Source organism: Mya arenaria, chromosome 14 (assembly GCF_026914265.1).
Source record: "Mya arenaria isolate MELC-2E11 chromosome 14, ASM2691426v1".
Lineage (NCBI taxonomy): Eukaryota > Metazoa > Mollusca > Bivalvia > Myida > Myidae > Mya > Mya arenaria.
This window is the reverse complement of record NC_069135.1, coordinates 59,442,232-59,463,587: the sequence shown is the minus strand read 5'-3', so window position 1 is coordinate 59,463,587 and position 21,356 is coordinate 59,442,232. Positions and strand designations below refer to the sequence as shown.

At 36.9% G+C, this 21,356-nt stretch overlaps 1 protein-coding gene across 2 annotated transcripts in view; it reads left to right on the top strand.

Annotated features, from left to right (window-relative positions):
* The window catches only part of LOC128217629 (uncharacterized), an 84,754-nt gene that overhangs the window by 29,135 nt on the left and 34,263 nt on the right, over positions 1 to 21,356 (top strand). For both annotated transcript variants that reach the window (XM_052924896.1, XM_052924895.1), the window contains one exon: positions 19,395 to 19,864. In XM_052924896.1, the coding sequence (XP_052780856.1) occupies positions 19,395 to 19,864 (470 nt within the window). The remainder of the gene's footprint in view (positions 1 to 19,394; positions 19,865 to 21,356) is intronic.

Sequence of the window (21,356 nt, the reverse complement as noted above, 5' to 3'; positions counted from 1 at the left end):
ACACAGAGATATGGTCGCAGCTACCGCAGCTAGAACTTCAGTTTTTGGAACCAGTGAGCCAAAATTCATAGATACATTTTGGCTCGTCGAAATTTGAAAGTATATAAGGGTGGGTTGGGTAGGGTGTGTGAGCACTTAAGGAGTTTGCAGTCGATGAAATTATAATCAACCTTCACCTTCCCATCTACGAAGGTAAGTCTCGGTTAATTATTCAATTTCATCTCCTGTAAATCCTTAATGTGCCCCACAGAGACTTTAGAGTTAATTTCAAGTTTCGACTTAAAACATATGAAATATACTTCGAAAATTTAATGTGTTATAATGTCCCATGTAATTGATATATTTACACAAGCCATGCATCAATACAATGAATGTAAATTGGCATATATTTATCAGTGTTTCTATACAACACAAAGAGTAAATCAACTGTCAACCAACAAGTTTGATAGGACTGCATCATGAACAGTCTTTTGACTCAGAATTTCCTTATCATAAAATTTTGCAAATGTGTGCGCATTTGTCCATCCTGTCGTTTTGATTATGGTGCCAAGATCCACTCCTGCACTTTTAGCGGTAGAAGTGGAAGCTGCCCTAGTGCTATGAGGCCATACTTATTTTCCAGACCGGATTTGATCAATATCGTCTTAACCCAACGGCTAATGGTATCACGAGACACGCCTTTGTTGGGTTTGTGTGTGCTGATCATCAGCTTGTCTCCCATACGAAGGCCGGCTGTACGGCTTAGGTACTTGTCCAATAACATTACGATGCATAAAGTTTCTGATAGATATTTTGCTAATTTAATGGTCTTTAATTGATTTCCTGGTTTTGTAGTTTTTAAAACTGCTGAAGGTGTAATTGTTACGTAACTTTTGTCTGGAGAAAATATTATATCGGACACCTTGAGCAAATGTAAAGTTTGACATCGTTGTGCTGAAACCAACAAATATAACATGGACAATTTTTTGGAAAGTGCTAACAATGAGCCATCATCCATTTGTCTTAAATATATCAAGACTGTGTTAACATCCCATGTACTTTTATATTTTGGTTGTGTCGGCCTTTTGCGAAAAACAACCTTTCATGAATCGTTCAATTAGGCCATTCTCATGTATGTCAATATTAGCACACACTTTGAAAACGGTACTGACAGCCGAACGTGCTGTGTTGAGTGTGCTATAACGTGGCCCTTGGTCAAATAATTCTGATAAAAACTATAAAAAAATGTTTATATTGGGATCAAGGGGATCTTTGTCTTCCCCACCGTAATATATCCTGTTCTTAATATGTCCATCGTATTGTAATTTTGTTGAAGATTGTCAGGAGTCGATGATGATTTGTTGAGCCCGTTCTGGGATGCCTCTGGACCGGAGGGCTGTCCTGATATGGGAAAAACTGCCAGACGCATTTTGCGCAGTGGATGTTGTGCCTTGGGTTTGTGTGGCAATGATAAGATGGTTTGTGGAAGTGGTAACAATTGACACGGGCCGTAAAGAAGTTTCAGTAGACTCGGCCACCAGGCTTGTGCTGGCCAAATCGGCGCTACTAAAATGCCCGTCGCATGATCTTCCTCCACTTTTTGCAGAACTCTTGGAATGATGCTGAAAGGAGGAAACATGTAATAACAAGTTTCATTCCACGAAATGCTAAAGGCATCAATTGCTACTGCGTTATGATCAGGGAATCTGGACACATATTCTTTTAACTTATGATTTAGTCTTGACGCAAACAAATAAATCTGAATTTGGGGATACACATGATTGTACAATTTGTTTGAACAGACTATCGTCTAATGCCCATTCAATATCATCATTTGTTTTTTTTCGCGATAGCTCGGCCGCGGTACAATTTGATTTCCCAGGAACATGTGCTGACATGAATGTTTCTCTCTATGCACCATATCCAAACTTCTCGTGCTAACTGATCCAGTGTTTACGTGCGTCTTCGGTAATTCTGTATGTATGAGACGCTATTCGTATTGTCCATAAATATTTTTACATGGGAATTTGTTATGCTTTTACAAAACGCGATAATAGTAAATTGGTACGCTTTTAATTCTAGTATGTTAATGTGTAGCATTCCTTCAATATCTGACCATTGTCGACCCGTCTTGACATTGTTTTTTTCGTCACAGCCGCCCCATCCAGATTGCGACGCATCCGAAAACAGGACAATCTCGCGTTTCTCACGAGTCACTTTTTTGTAACTGTTTTCGATATTGTCAATCCACCATGTAATACCTGGGAATGCAGATTTTGGCAATGTAAAACATGTGTCAAATTTGCAGCACTTTTCCTTTAATACTTGTTCTTTGATTTTCTCTAAAGGTTTTATGTACAGAGTAGCATATGCAACGCCCGGTTCAGCGGCCACTAGTTTTCCAATAAGTTTTGCGAATTCTCGTACCGTAAGACGTATCTTTGATAAACATGTTTTGCATAATGTAGTTATGTCAGCTTTCAGTGATTCTGTTAACCTTATGGTCATTGAAAATGAGCCAAGCACAAATCCCAAGAAAATGATTTGCTGACACGGCTTTAGAACTGAATTTTACAAATTAATCGTCAGCCCAAGGGAGACTAAAGTTTTGACGGTCTCGAACCCATTACTCTCACACTGCGTGTAAGTATAACTTTGCAAGCAGGACTCGTCAATGTATACGGTACTTATATGTCCTCTCGCTCTCAAGTGTGTGAAAGCTGGTTTTAGGATCTTCGTAAATACCCTTGGACTACTTGATAGAACCATGACCGTGCACAAAATTGATATTTCTTATTTTGAAATTAGAATCTTAACAATGGTCTGTCCTCCTGAGCAACTGGAATCGAGTAGAAAGCATCTGCCAAATAAACTGACGCAAATCAGCAATTTTTCCGCATTAATGCAATAGCTGTAAGTCAATGTCTCCATTTTAAAATGTCATTTATCAACATATCTTTCATTGAACAGTCTCAGATTTAAAATTATTCTAATTTTTCCGTTGCTTTTTGGTCTGAAGAATATGTTTGAAATAAATTCCCTCATTGCATGTGCACTTCCGACCTCTTCAATGATGTTTGCGTCAAGAAATTTTTCAAGTTCTACATTAATTGCATGTTTTTCAGATTCCGTAAACCGATATGGTTTAGGAATTTTATATTGACGAGGTATTTCGCCTTATTCAATTTTGTAACCAGAAATTGTGTCCAGAATCCATTTGTTATTGGTAAGTGTAGCCCATTTTTTAAAAGCTAATTTAGTTTTTCCCGCTTTAAAATTTTCTTTAGTGTTGAGTAATTTAAACTAAAAATTATTAATGGAAGCGTCAGTACTCACAGCTTTATTTATTTCCGGTTCAGGAATTTTTTGTGGAGCTGTTGTTTTCTGGTTTGGGTATGGCTGCTTTCTTTGCCCCTTTTTGTAGTTTGCCACGTCAGGTCGACGTTGATGTCTTGGGACACCGGACCCTTGGTGCTGGCCTAAAAAAGGCTGTTTTGAAGGAGAGGCAACGAAAGGTGACGATTGCATTAAATGCACTTTTGGCGTCTCCAAACTTTTAACAGTTTCCTGAAATTTGTCGCCGAAAGCTGTTCCGGCGAAGCTTTGTGCTTTCCTAGCGCCTTGTATCGGGATTTGAGGACCCTCTGGATGCGTTCACGACGTATTGCAATATTGCATGCTATTCCGTTTGTTAAGAGCTTGAACGCATCCCCTATCAGCCCTTGTAGATTGGGGTCTTGCATTTTCTGGACAATCCCTACTGCTTTAATCAGTGGGACTGCCACTGCCGCCATAGTCGCGTGTTGCTTCTGAAGCAGATAGTCTGCAGCTTTAGCGGCTTCATGTCCTGCCAGAGCATATCTGGAACTTGTGGGACTTGCAGCCTGTCTGCATTTTGGGGCCGCTTATGTTTTCCTTGTATCTCTTTCATTTTTTCCTCTGAGGGGCGATTTTATGGCATTATTGAGGAGGCATGCCAAACCCTCATCAATGTTTTCCCCAACCTCCAAATCCCCGTGAAAAAATCCCGGACATCGTCCATCATTGACGTGTTCTGGGTATCTTCCGTGCGTTTCCCTTGAGCAAAAAATGCATCCAGATCCACGCTAGTGCCCGAAATTGATGCATCATCATCATCTTCTGGCGACGTTTCATCGTAACCATGGTTACTACCATTTGTGTCGTCAGAGTCTTGGTCGTTACTTGGTAATTTTGATGACGGTTTTGTTGAGGAATCTTCGGTATTTTTCCTCTTTAATCCTGCAACATCTTTTTGGATGGTGCCCATCGTTTCCGTTAACGACTTGACACTTTTGGCGAAGTCTGTCAGCTCGCCCATTCTTTTCTCGAACGATGCTAGGATTGTCTACCCTGCACTTTGTGGGCGTTCTCTCCCTTGTTTATGGCTATTCTCCCCGTCTTGGCACCCGGTAACATCTTATACCATAATAAATACCATAATTGTATCGTAGACTTGACATTATGTGTTGCAATTAGTGTTTATGTTGTTAAATTATGTTATTTAACCAACTTTTGCAATTTATTTTATGTCGGTCTTAAATTAGCCGTCAATGATTCGTTTCATTGACAACAATATGCAAATGAGAATGCGCAGATGCGCGCTCTAGTAAAGCTACTCGCCGAATCGAGTATATGTAAAACTCAGTTATTTTTTTAGCATGAAAGAGTCACATAGTAAAGCGCAAAACGTATGATGTATTGAGCATATGTAAAATTGATGCATATGTATGAGTTGCCATCTTTAGCAATGACCTCGCCGGGCGAGGAAGAAATCTCTTTGATTTCTTTGTTTTTAGAACTGCCACCCGATATTCAATAATGGTCTCAAAATGTGACCACACAATTTAGGCATTGCCTTTATTAGACATTTTATCATATTTAGTATGGTCGTTACAAAGTTTTAACGCCTGCATACTGTAAAGTCCTGTGTATCCTGGGGATACTACTGGTACGGCACGGCCCCGGGTTGTTCCGGTAATGTCGTTTTTCAAGTAAATGCATTTGCATTAAATACATTTGAGAACGCTATGTATTATAGCGTAAAATGCGACATTTTACCGTGGATATGAACTGGTTGTGTCAATGAAAACAGAACACGTCCGTGTTGGATCGTGTAACTCCGTGTTGGAAAGTGTTGTCTGGGAATAACATTCCCGGAAATCTGAGCCATAAAAAGGGCGTCATGGCATGTGCACCAGATCCACACGTTAAATCCGTTAATTCTTCTTAAAAATTTAAGAAATAAACGAATTGTTTAACAACAAGAAATGCCTGTATTTGCGGTTATACATACCATAAAAAGAATACCAACACAAATTAATTATACTGTTTAATAATGCTTTTTATTGACTCTTACAAAAACTGGTGTACTTTAGCTGCTGATAAGCCTCGAGCTGAAGTGAAGTTCTGGCTGCGGTAGCTGCGACCGTATCTCTGTGGGGCACATTAAGGAGTTTACAGGAGATGAAATGTAATTATAACCTCATAATTTCAATTTTTGGACTAGGGCACTTGTGGCCTAGTTCATAGCGATACTCACGATATCTGCATTCTCAAAACGAATATGGGTGTTCACTGACGTAATGTATTCATACGCTGTATTTTGATTGGATTTCCATTAGCGAATTTGAATAATCAAAGTAGTACCAGAACTGATTACAATGAAAACTTCAATTAAAATTCTTTTAATGAAGCACAATAAATTCATACGTAGCAAGTGAGTTAATCGGGTAAACTACATGAATGTTCTTGCATACGGTCAGATTATATGCAATAAGAATGTGATCATATTGGAAAAGTATGTATCGAAATTTTTCCGTTCAATGCTCTGTATTGATAGACTGGTACCCTCTTTCTCTTTTATCCAAAAAGAAACCAGTATCAGCTAACCGCGGTGCCCGTCGCGCACTCGAAATGTCTTGTGAATTCATACGTAAAGCGAATAAAGCGTGCGGTCTATGTAGAAAACAACCAGGAAAGTTGGTTTAAAAAAAGTATTTTTATCCATTGTACAAAATGTTGGTATGTATTTATAAAAACGATATCAATCTTTTTTTTCGACATAATTTGCATGTTTCCGTGATATTTTCTTTTCGATACAAAGTTTAGTTTTTTACTAATCATTGCATGGCACTTGGCAACATGCATTTTTGGTATTTATTGTTCAAATACTATAAATGTTAACTAAAAACCATATGCCGCGTACCTGTTTTTAAAAATAACTTTATATTTTTGAGGTAAAGTAGATCAGGGGTGACCTCATTTACTCTGATTAGAGCGGCCGAATGATTCAGACATGTATCACTACTTCCGGATGCTGATGATGTGAATTTTATACGTATTTTATTGAAGAAATTTATCAATAAAGCCGCCATTGAATGATTACCACCATCAAACGGATTTATTTTCATCTTACCGGGGGTAGCATTTTTAATTTGACACGTAAATTTTTAAGCAATACAAGCAATACAAATTCGTTTGATAAAATCATGTGATTTTAATTTTGCAAAATGGAGATAAAAAAATATCAAATACTTATTTATGAAGTTTCATTCTAAATGAAGCCAAATGTATGAATATGTGCACAGCATCTGGCTTATGAGTAAGATGATTGTTTACCTATGTGCATAGAAAAGTCTTGGAGCCACTCTCAGTGTAAGTACAGTTTGTTCAATGACATTGTGATAAACCATCGCCATTGGTAAAACAATCTTACCTGCTCAATTTTGATTTCCTCTCTTATAATGCACCAGTCAATTGTTACCACGGTCCCCTCGGTGATATACCGGGGAAAAGGGCTGTGTTTTTACCTTTCAGTTGTTCTCGCAATGCCGGGTGATTGCGGTGGGTTTGACTTCCCGCAAAATATATCAGGGAATTGCTCCTACCTTAGATCCCCCGTTGCGGGGTTATTCACGGGATTTTACCACCAGTTCGTTCCCGCAGAGCAGGGATTTTACCAGGGTTTGGCTGGACCGAAAGTCAAAGTACCTGCTATTCCCGGGGAGGGGGGGGGGTTACAATTGACTTGTGCATACTTTACAAGTTCTTTTTCTGAAGACGCTTTGTGCTCACTTTTTGTTTTCTAGCCAAGAATGAAAATCAATAATCAGTCAGAGATACAGTATGGTGATGCATTGTTGTTGATAGATCAATATAAATTTGTGAAATATTTGAGGGAAAGGTGTTTGGTTAAATAATTTACAAGTGTAACTTTTGAGTTTTATTATTATTTAAGTATTATTTTATACAATGCAGTGCCAAATATTGTGGAGATAGAATTGAATTTGTATTAATTGTGGCGTTTAGGGAACAAAATTAAAATTAAAATCAAAATATTCAATAAAGTTCAATTATCAACAAATGTTGTGGAATAGTGAAGTAATGAAGATTTAACCTCACAACAGTCTTTCTCAAATGCGGCCCAGGCTTTTTTATGCTTAAGAATAACTAATCTGGCGATGTCAGACGTCTTGGCATGAGATTGGATCACTATGGATCATTATGCACCAGTCAATTGTAACCACGGCCCCCACATCCGGGGTATACCAGGGATAGCCGGCGAAATGGGCCATGTTTTCACATTTCAGGTGGCCCCGCAGTTCCGGGTCTTCCCAGAATATACAGTGTGGATGGGGCTTAACCTAATGTCCCTTGGGTGCGGGGGCATTTGGTGGGGACTTTACCATCAGATTATCTCCGCAGGGCGGGGATCTTAGCTGGGGTTGGCTGGACCGAAAGTAAAAGTCCCCGCTATTACGGGACCGGGGGGGAGGCATGGTTACAATTGACTGATGCATTAGCTTGTGTATTCAGATTCAGGGTTTTGGTGCGCAGTTGACAAATCAAATTAACTTATTACATATTAAAAGAGAAGAATATATATTTATTCATTTAAATTATACTTTGCAATCTAAATCAACGATTTGAAAAAAGGTTACCTGTATCAATAAATGCAAGTATACATAAATAACTGTGCAAATATTTATTTATCATCCAAATATGAGTACCTTGCAGGGTGAATGTTATTTGTTAAAAATATACTAAGTGAGCTTTCAAGATTAGCTTTCCAATCGCATACACAATGCAGTTTGAAACCTGGATAATTAAAACAAATCTTGGTTGCAGACCATTACTATTAAATATTTGATAAGTCACAGACATTATAAGGTACAGTTTAAAGGGGCTGTACTCAGTTAATGATGAGAAAGCAAATATTTAAAGAAAATTGTAGAAAATTGACATAAACTTGGTATCGATGTGTACAATTAATGCATTGAAACTTACTAACTGATAATCCACATAGTTTACAAATGATTTATTAATAGCAGTTAGTTCGTGTTTTTCCATTAAAAAAAGATTACTAGGTATTTCTACCTAGTAGAATTTATTCCTTATGCGTGATTTGTCGTTGATGTTATTATATGATATTAGCGAGTTAGGTATACATCTGGAAAATTCCACCCAGTAAAAGTAAGTCTTCATAGCATAGTGGATACGATACTTCACTGCAATTTTTTTTACATTTTGGTATTTTATTTACAATAACGATATCAAAGAGTAAAATATTTTATTAAAAAAGTGTCCTGAGATTCGTTACTGGAAAAAACACCATTTTCGGTGCCAATCTGGTGTACAGTCCCTTTCATAAACAACAAATGAAGCCAACGCTGTATTAATTTGAGACAAACAAAAAGAAAACAGTACAAAGTTCAAAAAGTTTGACCAATGTGAGAATACCATACATAATTTATATATTTTCATGCGATTCAGACAATTTTAATGCTAGAAATCACAATAAAACCATTCCCTTGAATTATTTCTGTCATAGTTTAAAGCTGCAATCTCACAGATTTACCGTTTTTACAACTTCTTTCTTTTCTTGGAAAGAGCAAATCTTGCATAAACATCTTCAAACCAATGATATCAGTCTGCTGACAAACAATCAGCGCGTAGTTTGTCGTATTTCCGTTCGAAAATTAATGTTTTATGGCTTAAACCATTATTAACAGTTTAAGAATAATGCTTAAAACATCAATTTTTTTAACTAAGATACAAAAATCTGCCATCTAAATTTTGGTCAGCAGTCTTATATAACTGGTTTCGATGGATTTTCGCAAAAATTGGCTCGTTCAAAGACAAAAAATAAAAAAGTTGTCAAAACGTTCAATCTGTGGGAGTGCAGCCTTAAACTCATAATGAAATTTCAATGCACTACATTTGACATAATTTTAAACAGATGAAAAAATGTTATTTTTAAAAAGCACAATATATCCTTTATGTGACCTTACATTATAATGAATTTATTCAGATCATAATTAAGTGACTTTTCTTGCACTTAAATGTGAACAAGAAAGCTTGGGATTGAACACTAAATGAAACAAATTTCAAAGAATGAAATTAAATGAATCACAAAATATCATCAAAATTATACACACAAATGATCTTTGATATACAAAAAAAAGAAACTTTTTAGGCTTCCAAAAATTTAACATTTACTCAATACAGTCATATATTTGATATCCTACTAGATGTAACTCGGCTTCATTCAATTTATTAAACTTTCTCTCAGTGATAAGGAATAAATTTTATTCACTGCAGTTGTTTTCTAAGTTTATGAAAATAAGAACAATTGAAACAATTCATTAACTACTGTTGATCAGTGCAGATTGTGGGAGGTCATGGTTGATTTCAATGAACCACCAATAACCCCTGCCAAAATTGGATACTGATTGGTCAGTCAGGTGATTTTGGTAGGCATGATTAGCATGAATCTTAATTTTAACCATCATGTATGAATGTTTACAAAATCATTGAATATTGAAATAACAAGCGAAACGTTAGTTTGAATGATGAAAGCCATGAAATATGTGAAGTATTCAAAAGAGACCATTTTTTCAGCTTGTGTAAATAATGAGAAAATTGTTAAGTAAAATTATTTATTGTTTATCAGGAAAATGTTGAAATCTCATGTTTAGGCCTATAGTGATCATACTTGATTGCTATGTTATTGCAATATGTTTTATTCATTGCAATATTTATGTAAAACATTATTATGTTGACTTAAGTTTGTAGATAAGAACTAATGTGAGAATGATCTCGTAAGTCTTTAAAACCCCTTTTGGTATTGTTAGAGGTTTTTTCTCCAGTCTTGTTCAGTTTAGCTTTTGAAGATTTTCAAAGTAACTGCAAAACAAGTCCAGCTGTCTAGAAAGACTATGTCAAACCCTGACCAGACATAATTTCTTGTCTTTTCAAATTACCAACTTGGCAATGGTTTTATCATAACATAGGATATTAATGCTATTGGTTTTAAAGAACATGTGTTTTTGTATGTGGAATGAAATATCATAAGTGGCACTAAATTGAACATAATTTATAGTTCTCATTGATATTACACATAGCCCCAAGTACATGTTGATCTAAGATTTAAGGCTTGGATTGAGTCAGGGCAAGAAAATTGCATGTTAATACATTGTACTTTCCAACGCAAGAACTGTTTGTTTATTCAAGTAAATAAAGCAATCCCCACATCACGGAACTACAGTATTGCTTAACCAGCTTAATTGACATTATGAGTTGGAGTTCAAATTGCTGCAATTAAAGGCACATCTAGTTTTCAGAAGTATTCAAACTCTGATTTAGCAACCTTATTATAGTTATATGAACTACTTTTGCGAAATGAAAGCTTTTTTAGATTTACAAGGACGGGTGAAAAGTATTTGCCAAATGTACTGCAACACCTGATACATGTTGCCTAGGAATCCAACAAATTCTAGGCACTCAAAATGTTACAGTACTATTCAATTCGGAGTGCCTGAAAAGAAAGCTTCTTGATTCTACATTCAACATCTTCTTTCTGTATGACATATTGGACCAGGAGAATCATGAACCTACAACCTTTTGCAACTATTGAGATAGGGAGCTATCAGGACAGTGACAGAGGACAATACACGAATGGCAAACTGCTGCATTTATTGAGTTATCTGATGCATACTGTTACAAATTAAGACGGAGAAAATAATTCTTCATTTTTCCAAACTACTTCCTTAGCATCTTGTATGTAGACTGACATACATGTAGTTGTCTTTTGCAATGATTGTTCAAAGTTACAATGGCCCTGTGGGTTAAAGATGCTCTGTCCACGGGGTAATAGGTTTTGTACATAATAGGGTTATAAGTACTGCGTTTTGATCCAGGAGGTTGTATTCCACTCAAGTAGATTTTTGCAGATTCAGATTGCACAAGGCACAAACCGAGTAAAATCAAAATCTACAAAAAAACTACCAGAATCTAAAATGACATTCCGCCATATCCGGATCAAAACACAGTACTAATGACCCTTTTATAATATACATTTCTGATTAGATCACTTAGAAGCCACATCTTTGAATAATGAATTTCATTTTAAGAATGCACTCATTGATTTAATGACGTCAATTTAATATTGCACAACATACTTGTTATGTGACGTTACAAGAGTGGTATATGGCCGTATTGCACTGGAGCAGAATATGGGTTAAAGTATTTTGTGATATGTATTGCATGTGGATTGATGATGGGTATGTAATTATGTTTGGTATTCCATTCTCACTAGCAGTGTGATGAACTGCTGACACCATGTTATGAAATATGATGGTCAATGTACTTAAAAGACATTTCAATATTTCATACTTTAAAACGATATTCATCTCATCGTAGTCTACTCAACTTGCTTTGCTATGTACAAAAGTCTGCAGCAGTAATAAGAATAGCATTAGACAGAAGGCAGTGCCTAATATTTATCAACATCACTAAGTTATCATGGTAACATTTTATATGAATTGAATACCAAGCACAAATTAAGAGGGAGAAAATAATTCTTCACTTTTCAAATAAAAACTTCTTCCTAATAGCATTGTGTATGCAGTCTGACATAGGTGTACAATGTAGATGTCTTTTACAAAGATTGTTCAAAGTATGGCCCTGTAGTTTAAAGCTCCCTTGAAAAAGAGGTTTTCTATATAGGACTGAACGCATTCCTTTTGAAAGGCTCATTGTATTATAATGAAACTAAGTACGGATTTACTACATCTTTTATTCCATATCACTCTAAAATTTCGATTCCATACATATAACAGTAAAAAAGTTACAATAAATATAAAACATGTACCAACGATATGGCGGAGCAACCCGACGTTAAAATTTATAACGTCAACGTCAATTCAGTTTACTCTTTCTCGAAATAGCGGCCATGTGCTTGCACGCAACGTTCATTTCTCCTGACCCATGATGTGTAAACAGTTTGAAACCATTGTTTATCAAATGAAGACATCATTGTCTGCACGTGACAACGTAGGCTCTCGAGATCGTCGAATCGGATTCCGCGTAGCTGGGCTTTGACGGCCGGGAAAGGCGCAAAATCAAGTGGCGCAAGGTCTGGCCTGTAGGGGGCGTGCTCCAACCTGCCGATCCCGAGAACATCCAGCTCCAACTCTGTGTACCGGGCCCTGTGCGCTGGGGCATTGTCCTGGTGTAAGAGAACATTTTCTATGTTCTCTTCCATGCCGGGCCTCTTCTTGCGCAGTGCTTGGACCATATCCCGCCTCACGACCTGTTCAATAAATAACACAGAATTAAATAATAAGTTGACTATTTGAAAAATAATGCATTGTGATGTTACACCGTTTCACTGCTGTTGTGATTGAATTTATGCATCAGTTCTCTATATTTGATTCATAGCATGATTATATAAATGTGTAATTTCGTTTATAAATATGTTTATAAAAATGTTTGAATAATACGCTGCATTTACGGTAACGCCCGCCGGGACCGCATGTGTCAAGATTACACCGTTGTTGTCCATAAATACGATGAACATGAATTTTCCTTTCGATTTCGTCGCCCGGGCCTTCTTTGGTGGTGGTGAAGACGATGTTTTCCAGACCATACTTTGCTGTTTAGTCTCTGGGTCGAACAGATGAAACCACGTTTCATCCGTTGTGATTATTCTTTGAAGGAATCTGTCCCCTTCACGTCGATAGGACCTCAAAAAGTTCAATGATTTATTCACCCTATCCTTCATCTGATTGTCATCCAACAGCCTTGGTATCCAACGTGCGCACACCTTTGTCATCTTAAACTCTTCAGTAATTAACTTATACGCTGTTGCTACCCCAATGTCACTTTCCTCGGCCACTTCCCGTGTAGACACTCGTCGGTCCCTATCAAGCATCGACTTGACCATTTCGCGCTTTTTCGCCACAAGTGCCGGCCTCCCACATCTCTCGTCGTCGGATGTTGACTCGCGACCCTCCTTAAAGCGTCTGTGCCACTCAAAAACAGCTGTGCGACTCAAAGTTTGGTCTCCAAACGATTTCTTCAACTGTATCATTGTTTTCGACGGTGAAACATCTAAACTCTGGAGAAACTGTATCACGACACGCTGTTTTTCAATAATTTCGCGTTGCATGTTTGCTTTGAGCACCTGTTTTGGAGTTTGTTTTGCGAGGCGGTGTCTGCTTAAATGACGTCATGCGTATTTTACTAATGACGTGAACATGTTTAATGTGAACATGATAGGAAAACATATAGCTTGCTCCACAACAGCAAATATTATGTTGCTATGGATACAATATTTTTAGAATGTATTAACTTAGGCGCTTATTATCAAAATGAATATATATGTGTCTCAACTTGGCCGAAGTTTCAAAGCTCTACGTTGAAAAATAACAACGTTATTAGTACAGTCCGGGAACTTTCCGAACATACCTCGTATATAATTTCATCATTGAAAATTTTCTCTGAAACTGCAAATAACAGACCTTTGATGTAAAATGATTAGATCAATTTAAAGAAGTATGTGTACTTTGGTTAACATACGCCAACCATGTTAAACATATGCCAACCACGTAAATTAATTTGTACACGTCTGATTTAACGACTTTGAGAAATTCAAAAGAACACTGACTTCATCTGATTTAACGCTTTAGCCCCCCCCCCCACCTCCCCCCCCCCTCACTCTACATACACTTAACGAGATTTTTCAAATTTTATTTGCAGCTTACAAGCAGTTTCAGTCTAAAGTTTAAGCTAGCCCATTAAACAGTGACTCCTTGTGATGTGAGCCGATTTTTTCAATGCTTAGAACAGGGGGTCCACATTCCCCTAAATGAAGTCCTAGTCCATCAGTGCTTTCAGCACTTTGATTGTTGTTGTCTTTTAACTTTTGCAACGATATTGAAGTGTTGTGATGTGCTAGTCTTCTCGAAGTGTCCACATTAAGACGTTTGTTCGAACTCACAAAAATACATGCCGCTTTGAAGTCTCAAATCATTTCATGTATTTAAATGTAGACGAAGATATCGTCTATCGTAGAAAGATAATCATTGTCTGAACCCGATAATGGAGCATACATTTGTCCAAGAAAGAAATCGCCGAACTCAGAATCATCCGCCTACTTGTCTTGACAGTTGTTGCAGACAAACCATAGTAAAAACCGCATCAGTTTTAATTTGTTTCTATTTTTTGCTTAATTTGTTATCAAATTTAAAATCAAGCATTTTTCAAATGAATTTCTAGAAACTAATGTCTTTTATTTAGATTCTTTGTAAAACATAAAAAGACACATGTAAACAATCCGGCATTCAACAGAAAATGCCCCCAGCTACATTTAGCAATAAAGTATATCGTAGTAAGATCACTACGCGTGGTGATTCATCAGCGCCCAATCAGAGAGTTGCTTTCTTGCCAAACTCCACCTACAAAGATCACGAAAGGTCGACCGGTTCCTGCAAATTGAACTCATTTTTTATCGTTCAGAAAATCAAGTACGGATGTCAATATTGACATTTGTCCAAGAACCTGACGGAATATGTATAACTAAAACAAAACACTTCGAAATACTCATTTATTAATGATGTCGGTCCATTTGTTGACAGATTGTTAATATGTAGTTATAGACTAATTGATAATTTGCCCTCAGGTAATTAATAAACGTTTTCAATGAATAATCATTAATAAGATAATAACACTGCACATTGAGTGCAGGTAATTAACACCGACAGTACTGTTGTTATTTTTGTATTTAGTCAATGTTTTAATCGATTAACACCACAAGTTGAAAAGCTGCTCCTTTATCGTCAGCATTTGCAAGACATGTAATCATCATTTAAGCAGAAAGTAATACATGTAAGCATAACTAAATGCAATAAGATCGAAAGAAAAAGGTCGGAGGCTGATTGGGCGGTTGACTTACTGGACTGATCGTTGATCACTGATAAAACAATACTGAGCACTTGATTGTCAGAAAATTCAATCGCAATTTTTAATTTTAATAATCGATTTAGCGAGTTTGCGAAAGTTACATTTGAACCCTGAACATTGGTCCTCTTAAAGACCCATTAATTACTTACTTAAAAAATATCTCATTGCATTGCACCATATGGATAAACATTCAATTCACTATATTTAGTTTTATATGCTCTTTAAAGGTGCAAATCTATGTCTCTTGATTTTTGATTTGCTGAAGAACAGCTTTTCACAGCAATGGTATATGGCGCCTTTCCTTCGTTGGGGTGCTCAATATCGGTTATATGTAATCTTATACAAATAAAATCGATTTTCAAATCATTTCAGGTAGCAAATATCACATCTTTCCGAAGTTAACTTATTGTAAGAAATTAATACCGTCAACGAAATAAGCCTTTTTCAACTTTAATCAGGCACACAAATACGATGACATGTATATAAAACATATATGTACCATTGTGATGAATGTATGGTGATACGATCCTGAAATAAGAAATTACATTTAAATTTGTTTATGAAATTTAGTTGTTTTAAAAGAATCGTTTCATATTGAAGAAAAAGTAATGTAAATGTCACAAATTGGTTAATTTAAAAAAAAAGCTTTCGGACATTGTACGCGTAAATATTTTGTTAGGACATTGAATTCGTTGTAAAAAATGTCCAGAACATTTGTTCAGCACCAAACTATCACTTGAAAATTAAAAAGAAGGATACATTTGCAAATTGAATCACTATTTTGTAGACATTTGTTTCTTATACCTGTTTTTTGCGCTTAAACACATGGAAAACAGACTTTTACGGACAATGTACGAACAGAAATAAAAAATGTATCTAGTTTCAGGCTTAAACTAAGCAAACCTCCGGGAAACAAAATCACGCGAGTAAAGTGTGTTACAATACGGGCACTCTGTGCCTATTCTAAAGATCATACCTTAATATGCACCATCCTCAAAAGCCGAAATTATAGGTTGAAGCGAGCGAATTATTCGCCATCTTGTGTACTATAGCGATCATGTGATACTCCCCTGTGTTGGTTGGGATGGCGTTTTGGGTGTCGGTTGATGGGTGGTTTAATTAATGAATTAACTAATACATCAATCCATCCATCCCATCCCTGACACCCCAACCCATATCACCCCATCGGACCACACCCCACCCCACCCCATTCCATCCCATCCCATCCATCCATCCACTTATTCATTAATTCATGCATTCAGTTTACTAACATAAATCATGACACATTTTACAATAACCTATGAAAGAAGAAAATAGCTAACATAGATATGTGGTTATACAAATCAAAAGTCGTTTGTAAAACCAAGAGGGCCAACATGTTATGGTATTACTCACCTAATGAAAACCAAGTATGTATGTATTATGCGTGATGCTGCTTGCGACAGCATTAAGATATTGCAGAGGAATTTGTTAGCTAATTAGAGGTAAAGAAAATCAAAAGTATTTTTGACAAACCAGGATGATATCAGTCGGTTGTTGTTCCCTAGATAATAGATTTGATTACAATCGAAGCCGATTGTTTGAATGACATTGTTCTTAAAGTAATTAAGCCGCTGTTTGCTATTGATGTCGGTAGTTGCTTAGGGGGAATGTGTTTACTAAGGAAGTCATTAATAACCAAGGAGATTATTGGTGGCTTAGGTAGTTGGTGGTGGCTTAGAATGAAATTGGGTTCTTAGAAAGTCAATGGCTGCTTAGAAAGCCATTCGTTGAAAAAAAGCGATTGGTTGTTCTTAATGAAGGTATTCGCAGAAATAATTTCTGACTGCTACAATGTAAGAAGTTCATCGGTTACTACGGATTAATTCGTTTCTAATGAAGTCATTCGTTGCTATTGATGAAGGAAATTGCAAAGATAATCACCAGTTGGTTATCAGTTGCTACGGCATACATTATATCCTGATGAAGTCATTCGTTACTATGGATGAAGGCAGTTGGTAAGGTATTCATTGAGTAATTAAGAAGTAATAGGTAAGCAAGTCAATGGTTGCAAAGGAATTGATTGCAAATGAAGTCAATAGGTTTTAAGGCATACAGTGGATGCTAAGAAATTATACAGTTGCTTAGGTGGTCATTGGTCGCTGTCAAAGACATTGGTTGCTATGGAATTACTTGATTTATTATCAGTGTCATATGTTGCTAAGGAAGTAATAGGTTGCCACGGAATTATTTTGTTGCTCCGCAAATCAGTAGTTACTTTTAAAAGAAGTCATCAATTGCTTATGAGGTTATTTGTTGTTCAGGAAGTCATTTGTTTGCTTTGATAAATGTAACTGCTAAAAAGTAAGTGGTTTCAAAAAAGGCCATCGTTTTCTAAGAAAATAAATGGCTGCTAATGAAGCAATTGGCTATTTATTTAGGAAGAAATTGGATGCTAGGGATTTATCTGGTAGCTTAGGTAGTCAGTTGTTGCTAAGGAAGTCATTGCTATATAAGTATATAGTAAATTTGATGTAATAAAGCAGTGTCGACCGTTTCAATGCACATAATCCAGTAATGCATTAAATGGATGAGATGTTTTTAAGAAACCGAGCTCTGATTGATGATCTAATACAGTGTAAAAGTTTGAGATATAATCAAACTCAATACTTTATCGGGCTCTTAAGAAACTGTTTATGGGCGCACGGACAATGGCCACCGCATCACTATTTAAGCTATTATGGCCTTAATGAGGCACTTTTTAACCTTAAAATAATGGATTGGTTAAAAATTATTAGGAATCTTTTTTTTACAAAAAGGCATCCTTTTGTCATTATCCTATTCGTAGATAACACTTGAGTATGGGTCACATACTATTTTATTTGGAAAAGAAACCAAAATGGTATACAAGGCGATCAAAGAAATACTCTTGTTCATGATCGGCTGAAGACTGAAGACATGAAGGCTGAAGAAACCATAAAGATGTTGTTTGCATCGTAAGAATAAGGATTATAGTTTTTCATATAAATATTTATAGTTCATCGTTTAGCTAGAAGCTAACAAGATACGTATTTACATGATCCACATCTTTTTCATTTTCGGAAACTTTTCTTTGTAGTAAAGATTACACTTACAGTATTTGTTTATTCTCCTAAGAAACAATATTACTGGAAAATATCCTTCAAATCTTGCGGTGATCAAACTGTGATTGATCTTTTTTCAACTATTTACTTCATTTATTTTCTATTAAGAAACAGCTTCAGTTCACAAAACAGGTATTTTGAAATCTACAAACAGAACAAATTCACAATATCTTTCTTTTTGTACTTATATACTTACAACTGTTTATGATTTTTTTCCGCGTATAATAAAGTTTTATTGAAGAACAGTTTTGTGGTAAAACGATAATATTTTTTTATGATTTTTTGATCGCGAAACGTTCAAAAAAAACCATTATAATCATTTCAAAACAAATGCTTTTTGACCTTTATGACCTTTATAACATCACTTACACAACTTTAAATTCTTGAATTCAGTGGCAAAAAAGCTAAAATAAGGGAACAACAACAGTTCTTTGCTTTTTCTAAACAATTTACAAATAAATGCACATGCACAAGGTTATCCCTTGCGCTGCTTAATTGAGCACATGATTTAAACGATGCTTGCCGGGTTGCCCTGATTTAATTCTCTGTAAATTTCAATCATTATGAATATTGTCTAACGGCAACATTCGACGTCGTGAGCGTGAATGCCAACATTGTGCTCGGATGACCCCGACAAGATTGTTTTTTAATAACTATAAATTCCTACATAAAACAACCACATTCGATAAAGTTATATCACAAACATGTATATCTTCACAAATCGTATATGACCAAACGATATGATAACTGGGCACCCGACTGTTTGTTGCTGTGCTGATTGAACAATTGAAACTTACATGTCGGAAAATCTCACTGGAATATTATGCAAAGCGCAGTTACGAGTCAGACGCCATTTTTTTGTACTGCATTTTCATAGCTGACAAAGGGTCATAACTCACAAACAAAATGTTCATACAAAGCCACTTTACTGTCAAATATTAGGTATGACATATCCGTTTGTTGATAAGTGTATTAACCAGTGTAAAACAATACAGTTTTTATCTATTTATGTTTTTATATCTTATTTAGGACGATCAAAGAAGGTGCCAAAAATAAATTTTGACAGCCCGGAATCCAGAAACTGGCTCAAGCAATGGAAGGCGGTCTTTATCACGAGGAGAGCTCTTTTACCATTTGTCAAGTTAGAAGCTAAACGTGTGCACAGTGTCATTCTCCAGAAAGCATCGAATATACAGACGTGTTTATTCGACCATGGTCCTGTTCATAACAACTCGTCAATGCAGTGTAATTTTCATAAAACACTTCGAGATGAAATATTGGCCCAACATGAAAAAAAGAAACCTTCCTGGAAAAACTCTTCTACGGACACATGGCAAGACTCTCCGTTTGCTGTCGCCAAGTTATTCATGCAGTCACCAGGGTATGATGACAAATCTTCGTTTGATGAAATTGACTTCAACGGACTGGCAGTCTATATGTTTAACTGCAAGGAATTCACTCAACAACCCTCGCAAACCTTGAAAACACTATCTGATAAGGTAATGATACTTTTTCTCCAACAGGTCCCCAGTGTATTTCATATAAACTTTTAATTTATACTATTGTTATGTCTCCCCCTCTCTGGGGGAGACATATTGTTTTTGCCCTGTCCGTCAGTCCGGTAGTCCGGTAGTCCGGTAGTCCGTCAGTCCGTCAGTCCGTCAGTCCGTCAGTCCGTCCGTACGTCACACTTCGTTTCCGATCGATAACTGGAAAACCGCATGACCTAGGATCACCAAACTTGGTAAGGAGGTTGGTCATGAGGTGTAGAAGATCCCTATTGTTTTTGGGGTCACTAGGTCAAAGGTCAAGGTCGCGGCGACCCCCAATGTAAAAAACATTTCCGCTCAATATCTTGACAATGGTTTGACCTAGGTTCACCAAACTTGGTAGGGAGGTTGGTCGTGAGGTGTAGAAGATCTCTATTGTTTTTGGGGTCACTAGGTCAAAGGTCAAGGTCGCGGCGACCCCCAATGTAAAAAACATTTCCGCTCAATATCTTGACAATGGTTTGACCTAGGTTCACCAAACTTGGTAGGGAGGTTGGTCGTGTGGTGTAGAGGATCCCTATTGTTTTTGGGGTCACTAGGTCAAAGGTCAAGGTCGCGGCGACCCCCAATGTAAAAAACATTTCCGCTCAATATCTTGAGAATGGTTTGACCTAGGTTCACCAAACTTGGTAGGGAGGTTGGTCGTGAGGTGTAGAGGATCCCTATTGTTATTGGGGTCACTAGGTCAAAGGTCAAGGTCGCGGCGACCCCCAATGTAAAAAACATTTCCGCTCAATATCTTGAGAATGGTTTGACCTAGGTTCACCAAACTTGGTAGGGAGGTTGGTCGTGAGGTGTAGAGGATCCCTATTGTTTTTGGGGTCACTAGGTCAAAGGTCAAGGTCGCGGTGACCCCCAATGTAAAAAACATTTCCGCTCAATATCTTGAGAACGGTTTGACCTAGGTTCACCAAACTTGGTAGGGAGGTTGGTCATGAGGTGTAGAAGATCCCTATTGTTTTTGGGGTCACTAGGTCAAAGGTCAAGGTCGCGGCGACCCCCAATGTAAAAAACATTTCCGCTCAATATCTTGAGAATGGTTCGACCTAGGTTCACCAAACTTGGTAGGGAGGTTGATCATGAGGTTTAGAAAACTCCTATATTTTGGGGGGTCACAAGGTCAAAGGTCAACGTCGCTGTGACCTCTAATGTAAAAAAATATTTCCGTGCAATATCAGGAGAATGCTTTGATCTAGGTTCACCAAACTTTGAAGTGAGGTTGGTCATGATGTCTAGTTGATTTTGCAATCAGTTGGTCAAAGGTCAAGGTCACTGACCTTGAGGTGAAGAACCGGTTTCTGCTCAATAACTCAAGAACGTTTACACCCAGGAACTTCATACTTGGTATGCCAGTTAGTCATGACTAGTTGATGGCCCCTATTGATTTTGGGATCCATCATTGATTATTTCTCACCTACGACCACACAATGGGGGAGACATG